Source organism: Sceloporus undulatus, chromosome 1 (genome assembly GCF_019175285.1).
Source record: "Sceloporus undulatus isolate JIND9_A2432 ecotype Alabama chromosome 1, SceUnd_v1.1, whole genome shotgun sequence".
Taxonomy (NCBI): Eukaryota; Metazoa; Chordata; class Lepidosauria; order Squamata; family Phrynosomatidae; genus Sceloporus; species Sceloporus undulatus.
In genome coordinates this window covers 195,718,209-195,736,841 of record NC_056522.1, presented here as the reverse complement: position 1 = coordinate 195,736,841, position 18,633 = coordinate 195,718,209, and the positions used below count along the sequence as shown (strand labels likewise).

General features: G+C 39.6%; 1 protein-coding gene across 1 annotated transcript in view; it reads right to left on the bottom strand.

Annotated features, from left to right (window-relative positions):
- TMEFF2 (transmembrane protein with EGF like and two follistatin like domains 2) overlaps positions 1-18,633 on the bottom strand; it is a 255,058-nt gene that overhangs the window by 60,169 nt on the left and 176,256 nt on the right. Inside the window, exon 6 of the mRNA XM_042445879.1 lies at positions 1,006-1,154. Coding sequence (XP_042301813.1) covers positions 1,006-1,154 — 149 coding nt within the window. The remainder of the gene's footprint in view (positions 1-1,005; positions 1,155-18,633) is intronic.

The following is an 18,633-nucleotide window of genomic DNA, read 5'->3' as shown; positions in this document are numbered from 1 at the left end:
TCTTCAACTATAGAGGTCTCAATCCATTTGGGGATTTTAATGTCACCAGTACCTTGGATCTGGACAGATGTTTAGTGATGGTCAGTGCAATTCCTTTCAGACCAGTGTTATCTTTATCTTTCTTTTGATTTATGTATTTAATATATTTATTTGATAAATAGATTTATCAAATAAATAAATATAAAAATAAACAAATATTAAATGTTTCCTACAAAATGCCTTGATCAGAAATGTTGGTGCTGTGTTTTGTACAGGTTGAGTCCTCTTATCCAAAATGCTTGGGACCAGAAGTGTTTTGGATTTTGAATTTTTAAAATTTTTTGGACTGCCTGTATTTGTAAATATGTACATAATGAGATATATTAGAGATGGGACCTAAGTATAAATACAAAATTCATTTATGTTTCATATGCATCTTCTACATATAGCCTGAAGGAAATTTTATACAATATATTTAATAACTGTGTGAATGAAAAAAGTATGTGTACACCGAACCACCTGAAAACAAAAGTATCATTATCTCAGTCACCCATGAAGAAGTTTTTGTAGTACTTTCAATTTTGGAATTCTGGATAAGAGAGACTCACCTGTACTTGGTATGCAACTTCAGATGTATCAGGGTGTACTGGAGTACATTTTACAAACCTAAGGCATCTTCTTCGTCCTCAAGCTGCACTGACAAGGCATATCACAAGCACAGTGCAAGACTAGACCCGGATGTTGGAAACACTGATCACAAACAGCACAGGGAACCACATTTGTTTTCAGTTAGACTGAAGTGAGTGTGCAAAAGGTGAACAGTGGGCTATGCTTGCAGTCAAACTAGAATGAAGACTCTTAACTATATTTTACATGTCACATATACTGGAAATGCATTTGCAATGTGAGCAGCACATAATAATGAGCAGGACAACCCCTCCTACACTGCTCTTTCTTTCTCGCCCACGTAAAAATACAGTAAAAAGGTAGAGCACTCTTTGAAATGGATTTTGCTGCAAACATTACCTTGACATCGGCCCAAAGACATGACTTCAATTTTCTCCTGTTTCTGGCATGATGCTTCTTTGATCTGACATGCATTATCATAAGATTTCCCATCGGAAGCACAGAGAGGATTGAAGTTGGTTTGAGAACAGTCAATGTTACACACGCACCTGCAACAACAATAAAAAAGGGCCTAATGTAAAAATAAAATAAAATAACACCACCAATGTATAATACAAGAAAGCCCAACCACATTTAAGAAATAAATGGTAAAAAATAGCAAGTCAAATGAATATGCTTGACATTTTGCCGTAAGATTCTCATAGTGATTGAATGAAAGCAAAGACTCTTAGGAGTGGCACAACTTGTGTAGTTGCATGCCTGTATAGGACTGATATCCTGGAAAAAAATAAAGCAGAAAGAACTACAATCAGTCTATTGACTAAGAGGATGAACTGTGAAGTAGGAAGTGTTCAGTTCAGTACCAACTAGGGAGAAGACCTTTCCCATGGGAGCACTCTAATTATGCAATGCTTATCTTGGGACAAGGCAGGATATAAAATAAAAAAATACTTGTATTTGACCATATGAGTTTTATTATTCTTTGTATCTTACTGTGAATGGCTTTGGGAACTAGCTTACTGTAAACTGGTATACAAATACACTAAGTTCAAGCCATGAATAGACAAGATCGCTTCAGCTGATATATTTCTCCTAGGGAAGATTGATGTCCTGTTTTCAGACAGCCACATCTGTCTTTGTGTAAGACTGCTATTTTCTATGCAACCCCCCTACAAACCTGCACAACAAAATACCTTTGGAGAAAAATTTTTAGGCCAGAAAACCAGAATCTTAGACAAAAATAGTCATATGGTTTTGTTGTGTAAGATGTTTGTTTTCTGAATACGATTTTTGTTATGCCAAATTTCAATTTCCAATGCAAAAAAACACAATTGTGGGGAATAATTATCTTGCACAAGAAATAGCCATGCAGTTTCCTTCTGCAAAATTGCTGGGCTGTTGTTTTTTGTCGATAAAACAAGAATTCTGCACAACACATAGACAGACACTCACATATAGTAGAAACAGTTTTTTTGGGGGGTAAAACACCATAGTTCTTTCTCACACAAAAAAGTTTATTTCAGCCCAGAAATCCAAAATGTGAATAGTGGGCAAAAAATACATAAATATTATTTTCTGCACAGCGAAAGGAGGCTGAAAATTATTTATACTCAATTGCAAAGATAAAATGGAATAATTTTAATATTTCTAGTGAATCTTCACTGCCCCTTTGCTGCAAACTTCTTTTATTATAAAAAGAAGATCTTCCTCCTCTCTGTTTTATATAGAACATACATGTGACACATGACACATCTAATGCTAGCCTAGGAATGACTTCAAAGAAGGGATCGGCAGAGTAAACTTATGTTTACTTATGGCCAGTCACAAAACATATGATACTAAATGCAAGATAGATATGTGAGGAAAATGTAATCATAAACAGGTGTCTTTCAACACTGGGAGGAACACCTCTGAAAACATTATGATAAATATATCATTAATTTGATGCTTATTTTCTTCCTCTATATCTTGGCTTTGTAATTTCTCTGTGCAGAGAAAGGGACTACTCGTTTTTTGATGCACAGACGTAATACAGCAGTTTTGCACACGTGTACTATTGTGCCCTTCTTTGAAGGTTGTGGCACCAGATAGTGCACAGGATTGTAAGAAGACAGACAATCTCTGCCAGGGCCTCAACAGGGTAGATGGGGATGGAACATGAGTCTAATTTGGCGTAAGGGGAAATAAAAAGGGCCCCCGGTGACGCAGTGGTTAAATGTCTGTACTGCAGCCACTCACAAACCACAAAGGTTATGAGTTCAATACCAGTCAGGGGCACAGGGTCGACTCAGCCTGGCATCCTTCTGAGGTCTCTAAAATGAGTACAGTCCACCCTTCCCTTACGTGGAGGATCTGTTCCGGACCACCTTGCATAAGGGAGAAAATGTGGATGCTCAAATGAATGGGGTTTGTGTTCGCGGCGGTGTGCGGTGCGTACACCATGGGAGCATGCGCCATTGTTTCCTTCCGGTGTGAGCCTCCCTTCCTTCCATCATGGCTTCCAGCATATGCTGGAAGCCATGTAAAACACGCCCATGTATAACGTGGGTGCATTTTACTCAGCTTGTTGGAGGCAATTAGCTCACACATTGTAAACTGCTTAGGGAGTGTTTAAGTGCACTGATAAGTGGTATAGAAATGTACTTGCTATTGCTACTGTTATAAAGGGAAATGTTCCACACCCCTGGCATAAGCATCCATCGGGTGGCAGCAAATGAGTGTGAGAAAGCAAGAATTGTCAGTTCTCTTGCCTTTTTTAAAATCTTTTTAAAAATTGTAATATACTTTAAGATAATATCTCTCAGATGTATCTGTGTGTGTGACTTTCAATTTTTCCAAACCTGCAAAAAATAAAAAAGCCAAAAATATGCTAAAATCAGCAGTGATGTTAATTTCACTGTCGTAGATATCCCATATAGTTTATGGTGTTAATTTTGAGGTATAATAGTAATGCATTAAAGAACAGAAATAAAGAATAGTCATAATATCAATTTGGAAACTTAGGAACAAAAAATCAGGAAGGGGGCCTGTAATAGTACTAAGAATGAACAAGATTTTGTTAAAATATATTTCTAATTTGTATGGAAAATGTTCAGATGTGGCAATGGTTAACTAAGGTTTAAAATGGTTCCTGTTGCAAGCCAGAAAGTCTAGGCCTGGAAGAACAAGTCTTCAAGGACATGTGCTGAGACATAATATCAACAAATGTATTATTGTTATGCTCCTGTGTAGCATGGTGACTTCATGGGAAAGAGGTGTGTCCACTTGGTGGGAAAGTTGATCTTTTGAGAGAACAAAGACTGATGTCACATTCAAGCTTTTAGCATGGACTCTGAAAGAGTATAGATGTATAGTAGCCTGCTGTAAAGTGTAAATAGCAACAAAGTCAATAAACCCTCATTTGAGTGAAAATCTGTGTGGAAGTTACTTTGATATTGAGTAGCTGAGAAGACTGCATCTGTTCCAGTTGGTACCAGTTCAGAACCACCGGCAGAACGAGACATCACCCATCCCAAAGATCTTTTTCTCTAACAGATTTCAGATACAAAACTTCTGTTGAGTGTTCATCTTGGACAATAGGTGTGTTGAGAATCCTTAATAAAATACATACATACATACATACATACATACATGGATTTTTGTGAAATGGATATTCAGATAATCTCTGGGAGTTTAGTTTCTCCGCAAAGCCACTGGAAAGTAGCTTGGAATGTGTCATATGCAGGATTTTCAAGTATCTTTCCAGCATCTGAAACATGGCCATGGATACTGGTCAAGTTGCTCATTATTAAATTTTTCAGATTTTGATACAAGGGAACCCTGGGCACTTAAATTCAGTTTATTTCTGAAACAATATCAGAATAGATTTCCCAGCAGGGCTGATGTTTGAAATCTTTGAGACTTACCAGAACAGGCCTTGTAAAATAGGTGAAACATGCCTCGGGCGTGTAATTGACTTGTGTGATGATGTCCTTGACCTGAACTGGGTGGCTCTGGATATGTGCAGTAAGGAATAACTGCCCTGGGGATCTTTATAGAACACTTTAGATCCCCTTGCCTAAGTCTAACAACATTGCTGCACCAACTCAATGCAATGCTATGCAACAGAGCCTTTTACACAAGTACAGCCTAGCAGCAATTCTGGGCTTTGTTGAAGAACCCGTCAAACATCAGTATCAACTTCTGAAATTATTCCAAAGGATTCTGGAGCTTTGAGAGACTCTAAATCTAATTCCTGAATACCATCTCCAGAGGACAACTAAAGAATTCTACCCATCACTCAGTGAAACTCTTTTGGAGACAGTTATTATTGTCCTTTGGTGGTAGAGGAGGTGGCGGGGTGATTATTCTTCCTGGTCTGAGCATTTAGGACGAGGAGGGCAATATATCTAAATGAACAGAAACCTCAAGGTGTACTTCCCTTTGGGGCAAAGAATTATTCTTATTGTCGCATTAAAAGGTGAGCAAACAATGACAGTCCTGTTTGTGGCAGCAGTAAGACAGTACTTTCCCAGTCCCAAAGGCACCTGGACATGCCTCACTTTTAAAACAATAGATCATTTGATCATTTTATCACCATGCATGTGACAGCCAGTTATGGTTTCATCAATAAATCTACTTCATTTATGTGCTACTGCAAACAGTCTGCTGAATAAAGCGGCTCACATAAAAGTTGTTACTGTTTTACTTGTGGACAAGGAACCATGACAGGAGAGTATCAACAATGTTGCTCAGGTTAAGGGCACTTTCCCAACATGGAACTCTATTGACAGATAGGACTACAGATCTCTTCCCGTTTGGCTGGAGATCATCCCGCACAGATGAAGGTCCACCAGATTGGGAATGATTAGGAATTCTTATTAAGGTATCACAATGGTCACCTTTCACATTCATTTGTAGTAGGGAGGAACCTCTTGAAGAACTTATTGGTGCTCTTCAGAAGCAATACAGAAACCATAGGCCTGTAACAGACTGCCAAAATAAAGCTGCTTCGGGTCTCTTTGGAGGTATGCTATTTAAATGATGCATGCATCCTAAGAATCCGGAAGCTGCACCAAAGTTGCACTCCAGTGTTTAGGAATGGAGTGCGACTTTGGCACGACCTCTGGACTCTTAGGACCCATGCATCATTTAAATAGCATACCTCCAAAGAGACCCGAAGCAGCTTTATTTTGACAGTCTGTAACAGGCCATACTCTGCGCCATGCTCCTCTCACAAAAAGGATTGTGGGAAGTGGAACCTTTGGGTATCAGCCAAATGATTCCTCGGATTCTATCAGGGTTGTGCACTTGAATCTTCCCCTCTCACTCCAATGAAAAGTGGTTGGAAGTTTCAACAGCTGCCACACCAGTAACTTGGCTTTTCTGCTTATTTTTGCAGTGTGCAAGAAGGAGGGGTGCAGCTCATGAGCTTGCTTACCTATGCCAGGAAAAACATTCTGGTAGTTGTGAGACAGAGCACAGGGCAGATACCCACTTTGCTGAGAAGACAGTGGAGGGAAGAAAGTTGAAAGAAAGTTATCCCTCCACATTTCCTTTCCTCCCTCCTTCTCTCCCCCTTCTTTCACAATGGAATGTTTTCTTGTAATACATTTACAAGAAAGTTATTCCATAACAAATAAATTTAATTTATAGACAGGAAAATGGCCCACATTTTATAGTATTACCAATGGACAAATGGTCCTCAAACCAGTAGCAGTTTCAATGCCTCAGTATCTTATTTACAAAGAGAATTTTCATTAAGGAGAATCTCATTAATAAGATTAATGAAGATCTCTTTAATGAGAAGCCTAGGGTGGGTGGAGATTTATTTTCTATTTGTTTCAATTACAATTTTCTCCAAATTTTATTAATTTCTTCATATTTGGGATGTGAAGACCATTTAAAACAAAACCAAACCCAAAGGTACCGTTTAAGCCTGGCTTTGAATTCCTGCCTTTTCAACCATGTTGGTGTTGAATTATATTCCCTCAGTGGTTCCACATTGTTAATAACTATATGGCAGGTATACATGCATAATCCTCTCCATGCTAGAAACAGCTGCACCTACTGAACTGGGCCAGTGCACAGAGGGAGGACGTCATTAAAGTTCATTGTTGAAGCATTTGCTAATCATAAAATGGGAAGGAAAGAAGATGAAGTTTAATATAGCAAAACAGAAAGCTCCCCTTGCAACTAAAAATTCATTTGGTCCTTCTTACTCATCTGATATATTAGAAGTTTATGTCCCCAAACTCCTAAGTTAAAAGAAAAAAGAAACCTTCTCTTGGAGGATTAAAATGTTTGTGAATATCCTTTGTAACCCTTTCAGCAACCCCAAGCCCAGCCCAGCTCAGCCCAGATCAATTCACTCCTGCTATGGCATGCCCTTGTGGATCCACATGCCTAGTTTTTTTTACACCTGCAGATATTTGGATCTACAGATTGTATCTTCACTGGCCCAGTTTTGCACCCTTCCATAAATGTAAAGCCAAGCTGTGACCAAGAAGAAGATGAGCCAGCAATATAGTCAGCCCTCCTTGTTCACAGACTTTTTGTCCATGGATTCAAGCATCTATAACTTGAAAATATTTTCTAACACTATAAATTCTACGAAGTAAACCTTGAATTTTGCCATTTTATACAAGGGACAGCATTTAACTATGCTATTGTACTTGAGCATCCACAGATTTGGCATCCATGGGAGGGGGAGACCTGGGAATAAACCCCAGTGGATACCAAGAGCCTACTGTAGTCTGAATAAGGTATCTTCCTTAAGGTAGAATCAGCAAGTTTTAACATATTGGCTTGAAAAGTCCTTTCAAGGATTGTGGCAACTTCAGTTCAGAACTCCATAGTAACAGGAAAGAGAATATAGATGCATCTTGAAGAAATGGCCTACTTCTTCACTTTGAACTTCCTCGTTGGGAATGAAAGCATGTGGCTCAACTCACAGTATATTATCCCCCCCAATCCCCCCCTACTTCAGAAATCCTATTTATCAAGACTGTTTTTGCCTGTGAAAAATAAGAAGAATGGGAGATGGAAATGTTATCAGATTGGCAACTGGCACTCTGCAGAATTAATGCAGCTTAACACCACTTTAACTGTTGTGACTCCATCCTATGACATCTTGGGATTTGTAGTTTGTTATGTAATCAGAGTCTTCTGATAGAGAAGGCTAAATAGCTCACAAAGCTACACATCCTAAAATTCTACAGCATCGAGCCATGGCCAATAAAGCAATATCAAACTGCATTAATTCTGCAGTGTGGCAGTAGCCACAGACAGCTATAAATGATTGCCCTGGCAGAAGCCCTATTGAGGAAGTATGCTTAATATATACATACCTTTTCACTGCACCTTCATTAGAGTGACAAGCAAAACAGAAATATTTGAATGTTATAGTGTTAGTCACTTTAATGAATGCATACTCTTAAGTGAGTAACTACATTCTTCTGGGGTTCAGAATAGAGTGCTGTTTGTTGCCTGAAGTGCTGTTTGATGCTTTGAGATATATGGATGTTTCACAATAAAGAATGGGAAATTGACCTATTTCTATTTCACAGATAATTGCATAGGAACACAGAATAATCACCAGCATGCCATAACATGATTGAATTAAATTCTTCTTTACAATTTTGAATAGAACAGCACTCTAGAATTAACAATCGGTCCTTCCTTTCTGCACTGTAATAATTGAGGCATAATCAGAAATGAGTGGATGATTTCTAGGTGAGCAACAGACACAACTCCTGCTTGTAGGTTTGATGAGGCAATGGAAAATCAGTGAGAGGAAAAAAAAAGAATTATAGAAACTGGTCCACCCATTGATTTTACTCATCTCACTGTAATAGTTTGTATATTATTATTATTATTATTATTAATTATTATTATTATTATTATTATTATTATTATTATTATTATTATTTAACCTTTATTTATAAAGCGCTGTAAATTTACACAGCGCTGTACATACAATCTTTTTAATTAGACGGTTCCCTGCCCTCAGGCTTACAATCTAAAAAGACATGACACAAAAGGAGAAGGGAAAGGTGGTGGGGAAGGGGATGAGGTCCAGCAGTTCTTCTCTACCTCCAAGGCCTGGACCAAGGCAGATGGACTGGAGGGAGGGCTTGGCTTTGTAATGGATGGTTAATCTTCTTCCAGGGAGGCCTGTTGGAGCTAGTCTGCCTCTCTAGTAGGATAATACATATAAATAACATAGCAATACAGGAAATGGTTCGATAAAACAGCCACCAAAAGAACATCAAATAGCATGTGACAATTATGCAATGCCTGGGAAAGCTTCTTGAACAGGATGGTCTTCAACTCCTTTTTGAAGCTGGTTAAAGAAGTGATGGCTCTTGCTCGCTGGGGAAGAAGGTTCCAGGAGTGAGGGGCAGCGAGTGAAAAGGGGTGAATCCGAGATGGGGCAGAGGAAATCCTGGGCTGGGACAGCAGACCTTGACTACCAGAGCGGAGGGCCCTAGTGGGAAGGTGAGGAGAAATAAGGTCTGATAAGTAAGGAGGGGCCAGTCCATGGAGGGCTTTAAATGTCAACAGCAGGAGCTTATACTGAATGCGGAAAGGAAGGGGGAGCCAGTGAAGGGATGCCAACACAGGAGAGATGTGGTCAGAGCGGTGGGTGGATGTGATAATGCGTGCTGCTGAATGCTGGACAGAAATTAAAGGACGGAGGTGGGAAAGAGGAAGCCCAGCCAGGAGGATGTTATAGTAATCAAGTCGTGAGACCACTAGGGCATGGACCAGGATCTTGGCAGTAGAGGCGGAGAGATATGGTCGGATTTTGGCAATATTGTATAAAAAGAATCTACAAGCCTTGGCTGTGGTCTGGATCTGAGGGATACACGACAGAGAAGAATCAAAGATAAAACCAAGACTGCGGGCTTGCTGGACTGGTTGAATAGAAATGTTGTCCACAGAGACAGAAAAGGAGTGTTGAAGGGTGGGCTTAAGAGGAAAGACAAGAAGCTCAGTCTTGGACATGTTGAGCTTCAAATGCCGATGGCGCATCCACTGCGAGACAGCTGAGAGACATGATAAAACTTGCTGTTCAAGCCTTGGAGAAAGGTCGGGGGTGGAAAGATACAATTGGGAGTCATCGGCATACAGATGGTAGGAAAAACCAAAAGAGCTAATGAGTTTACCTAAGGACAGTGTGTAGAGAGAAAACAGAAGGGGACCCAGAACAGAGCCCTGGGGAACTCCAACAGATAAGGGAAGAGGAGATGAAGTCTGACCACCTGCAACCACTGCAAAAGATCTGCCAGACAAATAAGATCGAAACCAGTCGAGAACAGAGTCTGAGAACCCAAGGTCAGAAAGTATATCAACTAGAAGACAGTGATCAATGGTGTCAAAGGCTGCAGACAGATCAAGAAGGATGAGAACAGAGTAAAGGCCATTAGCCTTGGCCTGTAAAAGGTCATTCGAGATCTTAGTGAGAGCTGTCTCTGTAGAATGCCTTGGGCGGAAACCAGACTGAAAGGGATTGAGAATGGAGTTGGCTTCAAGAATCACAAATGTCTACCCAATTCCATCTTTTTAGGCATGGGGCTATGCCAAAGATCTACCCACACGACACCCCTGCCCATCCTGTACATGCCTTTTCAACACTATTTGTCTGCCACATTTCTACTTCTCCTCACCAAAATTCAAGGCAGCTTGTAACAAAACAAAACTTTCTAAAATCATACATTAAAACACAGCATTAAAACAATAAAATCAACTGTAGCAACACTAGGTTTTATCTGAGAGTTGGTCTGGTACAGTGGTTAGTGTTTTTGTCCTGAGACTCTGGAGATCCAGGTTCAACTCCCCCCTGAGGTATGAAATTCACTGGGTGATTCTGGGCCAGTGATTCACTCTCAGCCTGAGCAACTTCACTCTGGTTGTTGTGAGGATTAAATGGATAGTCAATAGATTTGACACCAGAGTCAATGCATGCTGTTACAATTCATCCTAGATTCAGCAGGGAGCAGGAGAGACTAAGCACAGCCTTGTGACAACCTTAACAGCTTGTACCTGAATATACAGAGAAAGGGGAAAGTCATACATTCTGCCTTGGGCATCCTTTGTGTGCTTGTTTTTATATTGGGGGGGGGGGGGGGGGAAGAGACAAACTTGAAACCAACCAGCCAACCAACCAAACAAGCCAACCTAAATTCAACCAGAATACAGTTAGGCTGCCATTGTTCTACCTCTAGGACTGCCTGAGATTCTGTGGTGCTTTGGCTTCACATGGGGTTATTCACACTGTGAAAATAATCTAGGATGAATCTAGGTTAAATCTCCACTCTTCACACACATCCTGAATGCACACAATTAAGGCTTCTTTTTTTTTTTGGGGGGGGGGGGGGCTTAAAAACCTCATTTAATCTGGGATAATAGATATTTGGTTTCCCCCGAGTTTTGTTTTAAAGATTTTGTCAGTAGTGCGAATAACTGATGCAAGTAGACCTGAATAGACCTAACTGAATACCTAAACACTGCATACCAAAACAAGGGGTTCTGAATGCTTTTGCATTGTTGGTTCCATCTTAATTTGAATGCTTGTATATGTGAACATGACTGAACTGAAAGAGATGTACATTGATGAGGATGTATGCGGTTCCGTAGTGTGAATAACAAACCTGGAATGCATGAGTGGGATGATGCACATCATCACACTAAAAACAATAATGTGTAAATGACCCCACAGTAACAGCTCTATTTATATGTCATACTTCAATGGGAATTAACTTTCCTTTTAGGAACTTTTTGTATTCTCATTATGGAGCTGCATAGATCCTCTTCCAAGCTGTGTCAGGAAATGACCACTATCAGAAGTTCAATGCCTTCTGAAGGAAATTGTTTAAAGATGCCATGAAATGCACTAAATATGTCCACAGCATCTGTCAGCATATGACTGCTGATTTTATCAAGTCGAGACATTGTCACTTTCTCCCCCAAGTCAAAGTGATGCTAATTTGGGCAGCTCCAATTTGTGATGGTTCATTTTCTGAATAAAAATAAAAATAAGAAGGGCAAGTATTTACAATACAAGCTGCTGTGCAGTTTAGTAGGCTTTTATTTTTATAGTTTTCTCTCAAACAGAAGACCATAAAAGTTTGCATGTGTGGGTGAATGTGCATATACACATGCACATCCTACTGTATTAAGAAAATGAAGAAAGAAAACTGAATATCAGGAGAAACAGAATAGAGGTCAGCCCACAAACTGTGGACAAATAAACTAATATAAGGATGAGAAAAGCCATCTCAAAGGTCCTACTCATATTGAAAAAAAGAAGGAAAGCTAATGTGTCTTGGCTTTTGCCTCCTGATATCTCCCTATCATTTCTTGAGTATGAAGAAGTCGTGATGAGGATAATTTTGGAATGGTGAGAATCTTCACAGCTTGGTTCTCAAGCTGTGCAAATTTTGCATGTGTTTTTTGTGTATCCAGAAAAGAAAATTTTCTGGGCAGGAGACAATATTTGTGATCAGAAAATGCTCTTTTCTGCACAGAAGGTGCTGCTTTCTGAGAAAAAAAAGTGGAACTTTTGCATGGAGTAAGTCCCCAGCTATAGAATGTTATGCAAAAAAAAAAAAAGATGGTATATTCTGCACAAAAAAGTATTTCTATGCAGAAATATTATTTTCTGCACAGAAAATACTGTTTTCCTACAAAGGAAATGTTTTTCTGTGCAAAACAAAAACATGACATTTGTGCAAAATAAGTCCCGAACTGCAGTTTTCAAAGACTTTCTCACAATGTGAAGAAAATTGTTCAAATTACCTGTTGTTCCCTTCAATAATGAAATTAGCAAAGAATTACACCTCTGGTTACCATTTTCCCCAAAGGACACTACCCCAAATCCTATGTGTACCTGCTTGTGAAAGACAAAGAAATAGACAGAAAAATCTGTGTGTACACACATGTGCGCACACACACAAACCTACACTAAAACCAATGCAATGAAAAATGCAAGTACATTAAAATAGTTCTTGTTGGAAATGTCTGTGCAATGCCTTCAGGGGCAGTTTCTTTTCCTAAGGAGAATAACAGTGTGATCTTTTATATGTCTGCTCAGTATGAGTCCCACTGAGTTCAATAGGGCTTCCTCCCAGCAGACAAGTGTACATAGGATTGCAACCATCATAACAGAAGAGAAAAGAAAAACCCAACTCCAAATGCTTCTTTTGAAAGAAATCTGATCTATCTTTTAAAAATATGTATTTTATTTATCATGCCTTTTGCCCCATTGAGCTTTTCAGTGTTAAGCGGCTTGATGTGTCTGATTTTTGCAGTGGTTACCTGTGAAGTTTTACCTCTTTCCCCTCTGTTCAAATGTTTGCCTTTGCTGAGAGCAAGAGGAGAAAAGCCTTATTCCCGGAGGGTGCAGCTGTGCTTATGCATGGCATTTCAATCGCATGCTGTTATTCAAACAATTAGAAATCACACAGACCGTGCAAGGAATTATCTGGGCACTGCACAGAGCATTTTATTATTATGGAGTGCATAATGAAAATGATTTGAAGGACCCCAAAGCCTCATAACATAAAGAAGCTTTGAATAATCAGGTGGTGCATTAATTTTTTTTTCAAAGAAGGGCCACAATAGATGAAAATGTGGTTTACTGGACATATGTCAAGGTAAAATGCACTAAAGTGGAGAATGTATTTACCGTGGATCTCCACTGCATACCAACTACAATGAAACAGAGAAGGGAAGTTGCTGTAGTGATCAAAGGCAGGTACAGGGATCTTGTAGCTGCTGGGTCACTGATTTCTTCTCTCTCTTTTACTCTCTTGCAAGAATGGAAGAGGCACCAGGGTGTTAAGTAGCACATTTTAAATGGCAGTCCCCTTAAATTTAGTGAGTGCAGTATTCAAAAACAAATTCTTATGTTTACTTAGGGAAATGGTGACTTTTGGCTAGGTTTTGTGCATTTTTTCCTGTTGTGCACCTTCAACTCACTTCTGACTTAAGGCAAATTTATTCAGGGGTTTTTGTGGCAAGATTTTTTCAGGGGACGTTTGCCATTGCCCTCCTCTGAGGCTGAGAGTGTGGCTTGCCCAAAGCCACCTAGTGGGTTTCCATGGTTGAGTGGGGATTCAAATCCTGGTCTCTAGGAGTCTGTCTCAGGGTGACCAGATACCCTCCCTTTCTAAGACATGTCCTACATTTCAACGTTCTGTCCAGCAGGAATTTCAACATGTCCTCCAGTTTGAGCATGACTAAGAAGTGTGAGTTTACAGTTATATGAGTGTTTTTAGCTTTTATTTCATAATCTCCTACATTTTGCTCGAATGTCCTACATTTTGCAGTGCCTTGTCCTCCTTTCTGGTTATAACATCTGGTCACCATGGTCTGACTCCAACCACTATATCACAGTGGCTCATGTATTGTACAAGCTCTTGTATAAATGCCACTGGTTGTTTTGTGAAAATACACTAGAAAGGTGTCTCCTTTAATTGTTGAGATGTAACTAGAGACATGTTCCAGGAATAAGTGACTGCTTTCAAATCAAACCACCAGACCATTTTCCCTCCAACCTACTACATGTTGTCCTTGAGCAACATAGTTCAAAGTAGGAATCAGAGGTCTTCGTGACAGCAAACTTTCCACAGAACACTTTGAAAAGCAAGCCCTAGAAACATCACCAAAAAAGTCCACAGCATGGTTCAAACATGTGGACAACACTTTCACCATTTGGAGCCACAGAGAAAAAGATCTGACAGTGTTTCTGAACCATCTGAACAACATCCACTCGAACATCTAATTCACAATGGAAAAAAGAAAAGGAAGGAACATTGCCATTCTTGGATGTCCTTGTCATCTGCAAACCAAACCAACATTTGGGCCACACAGTATACAGAAAACCTACACACATGGACAGATACCTACACATGAACTCCAACTATCACCCAGGACAAAAAAAGAAGCACAATAAAAATACTGGTAGACTGGGCAAAAAGGATCTGTGAACCTCATTTCTTGGAAGATGAATTGAAGCACCTGGACTGGGCTCTACAGGCTGATGGTTATTCCAGCTCAGACATCAGAAGGGCTGCCAGATGGCAAAAAACCCATAAGAGTGAAGACAAGCAACCACCCAAAGGGAAGGTATTTTTACCATACATGAAAGGAGTCACAGACAGAACAGGGAAACTGGTGAGGAAACACAACCTCCAAATGATCTACAAGCCGACCAAGAAAATCCAGAAATTGATGTGCTCAGTGAAGGACAGGAAAGACCCTCTCACATTCATAGGAGTTTACCACATAATGTGCAGCTGCAGACAAGTCTACATACGGGCCACCAAATGCAGTGTGCAAACATGAATTAAGGAACATGAGAGACATTGCAGAGTGGGGTCAGCCAGAAAAATCAGCAGTAGCAGAACACATTATAAACCACCCGGGCATAAAATGCTATTTGAAAACACTTAAATTCTGGAACATGCCAACAACTATCAGGTCAGAATGAACAGGTAAGCCATTGAAATCCGCAAACACCTGGACAATTTCAACAGGAAAGAGGAAGCCCTTAAAGTGAACAAAGCTTGGGCACCAGTCCTGAAAAACAGCAAAATCAAGACCCAGCAAATGGATCACTAATTAAATGGACACCCTGAGGCCTTGCCATTCAACAACAGAACAATACATATTAACATGTAAATCACCTCCTCTCAACCAAGGGTCACACAGTATGTAATCCACTCACTTTCATGCCAGCATTCTCTGAAGATGCCAGCCACAAATTCTGGTGAAACATCAGGAATAAACTCTTCCAGAACATGGCCTCATAGCCCAAACTCCCCCACCCCCCCAAAAAAAACTATGGATGCCAGCTGTGAAAGCCTTCAATTTCACATCAGAAATGACTTCAGTTCCCTGTCTTTCAGCAACTCTACAGTCGTACTGAGTTTCACAGGATGTGGCGTAAGCCTATTTAGTGGCTATAGAATCAAGGTAAACAAAGCCAGCCAGCAGCAATAGCTCCCTATTTCTTACTCACTACATCTCTCATCTCTTATTAAAATTCCTTTCTCAGTCTGCAGCCAACTTTCACCCTTCCACTCTTTCAGTTCAATTATAATATAACCTTCATCTAGCTCACACCTGTCTCTGGAGACTCCAACACTGTATTAGCTTGCATGGTGCAGCACCTTGAGGGCAAAATAAATGTCCCATTTTTCTTTTGAAAATGGCTGCAATTTAGATAGAGCTGAAACAGTGGAATAAGTACAAGCAGTATTAAGTGGGTGTAGCCTCTCCCCTCGCCTCGAAACTAGGAAGCTTAAAAATCTCAAACCATTGCATACACCCACACACTAGAACAGAACAAAGTAGGGCTAGACAACTACTAAGTATCTGGTGTAGCTATATATGAACCTTAAGATAGTATATAAAAGATTATATGGAATTATTTTTAGCCACAATAATGACTAATGTAAGCACAATTTCAGTTCCTATTGCTGTGTATTTCTGTGTTCACCTCTAGAACGTACACTCACATATTATAACATTAATCAACAAAGGCATACATTACATGCAATGTTTCACTTAACATAATTCAAACAGGTCTGGGACAACAATAATATGCAGCTACAGGAATGCTGATTCTCTCATCCAGCTCCACCATTATCAGAAATAGCTTCCAACAAACAAATTCAATCCATAGGATGTTTATGTTGCAATGACAGATAACATTCACTCCCATCCGGTATCTTTGTGACTTTAAATTTCCATCTGGCAGTTGTAGCTCAATAGTAAACTTTCACAAACAATTAGACTTTTGTAACCAAAACAATATGACTTCCTCTGGAATACCAAGACGTTTTGTAGTAATTTCTCCAGTTGTGCTTAATCGTGCCTAAACTTTACTCACTTACATTATATGAAGAAGTCTCTAAGGGTAACAAATTTAACAATATTATTAATAAGAGGCTAATTCATAAAACAACAAACAACAATAAAATAAATTGCTTGAGCAATAGCTGCCAGATGGAAATTTAATGTCACAAAGAACTAATACTTGACAGGAGGGAATGTGATCTGTTATTGCAGCTTAAATATCCTTGGACTGAATTTGTTTGTTGTTAGCTAATTCTGACAATGGTGCAGCTGGAGGAGAGAATCAACATTACCTGCGGAATCTAGCTGCATATTATTGTCATCCCAACACTGTTTGGATAAAGTTAAGTGAAACATTGCAAGTAAAAATAGATAATAAGGGCTTTCTTTCAAGCAGCGGCTAAGATACACAGACCTACATGTCTTTTTCTATTTCTAGAGGTTTTCATGCAGGATTGCCTATTAAGAATTTCGTTAAGTTTTCTGGGCTACGTGGCTGTGTTCTGGAAGAATTTATTTCTGACATTTCACCTGCTTCTGTGGCTGGCATCTTCAGAAGGTGGTTGACATGGAAGTGTGTGGGGTAGATATACTTGTGTGACCCTTGGTTGAGAGGAAGTGATTTACATGTTAATCTGTGTGTTGGTTGTGTTGTTGAATGGCAAAGCTCCAGGGTGGGAGGATATGTGAGTCCATTGTGTGGGGGGAAACCTCCACAACCCTGGGTGGCGTTCATTTGCATGTATTAAGTCTTAATTTTGGTGTTTTTCAGGACTGGTAGCCAAACTTTGTTTACTTTGTTTACATCGTGAGCTGCTAGAGTTAAATCAGAACAAGCTGTTCCCAAAGACAGAGAAGAGCTTCAAAGTACGAACATCTTGCTGAACAGAGTAATAAAGTGGTATCACAGTAGCCAGGAATTAGTAATTACAACACCGACAACACCATATCACTTCTTTTCTTTTTCTGTTTTATCATACAGAAAAAGAGGGCTTTGCAAGCTGAATGTAAATACATTTTTGGGATTCTGCTGTAATCAGCAAAACTCAGAGCTAGGATGACAGACCAATTAACAATCCCTGTATATGGTGATAATCCCATCATATGTAATGTTTCCTTCCATTGCAAGAGTTTTACCCCATTATACCTCTGGTGGTATGAATATTGTTTCAAAGCTCTAGCCTATCACTATAAATTTAAAAGGGATCTTGAGACGAGATAATTCACATGTGCTTATTACACTGAGACCGAATTGAAGCAATTCCTGGAAGGTATTTGAAAAATGAAATTTCATGCCTCTTAGTAACTGGTTGATTTCACTGGCCTAGTTCTTCTTTTGCTTTTGGTCTCATATCTTTTACTAGTCAACGATTACGCCTCTCACAATAAAAAAAAGTAATCCAAGGGCCACCATCACCAGTGGGACAAACTACTTCTTCAGGGCCTCACCTGCTCCATTTTAAAGCCTTACTTTAAAAGAACAGGAAACCAAGATGGCTGACGTGTTAGATGATAACTAGGCACTTCTGTAAAGCAAGTTAAAGTGGCTAATAGAGAAATCATGCATGAATATGAATAAAGCAGGGATCATAAACAAGCAATGTCACTGTGAAGGACAGGAGAAGGAAAATGTGGCAACATCATTATTATCCTGTCTGAGAGGATGAATGCTAAGGCTCAAGAGTAATAATTTGTTGTTGTTAAGATCAGCATGGGCTGTTATTTCTCTACAGCTACAGTGCTTTGGAGCAGTTGGGTTGGGATTTAAATGTGTATAATTAGGTTGGTGGAGAGAAATTCAGCAGCCTGACTAACCCCAGAAAGTGCTGTACTGCGTGTTGGGGCATGCTGCTGAATGGGGAGAAGTGTAGGGCAGGAGGAACCTAAGGATGAGATGATGTTCTTTCCCATGCACTATAGGATGGGTGCAGCTTATATTAATGGATCCTAGATCTAACCCATTTTTTATTTTGTGAGACAAGCAGCCCTTTCATGATTGTACTTTTACTGTCATGGCTGTATCCTATGGAATCATGGGATTGACACCTTGGTCAGAGACTTCAGAGGAGCTCACTGGCTGAGGATTCTAAAGGGTGCTTCCTAACAGTCTTTGGAGGAGGAGTGACACAAAAATGAATGCAATAATATAAGCAAAGTATAGATGCACCTATAAACGCATCC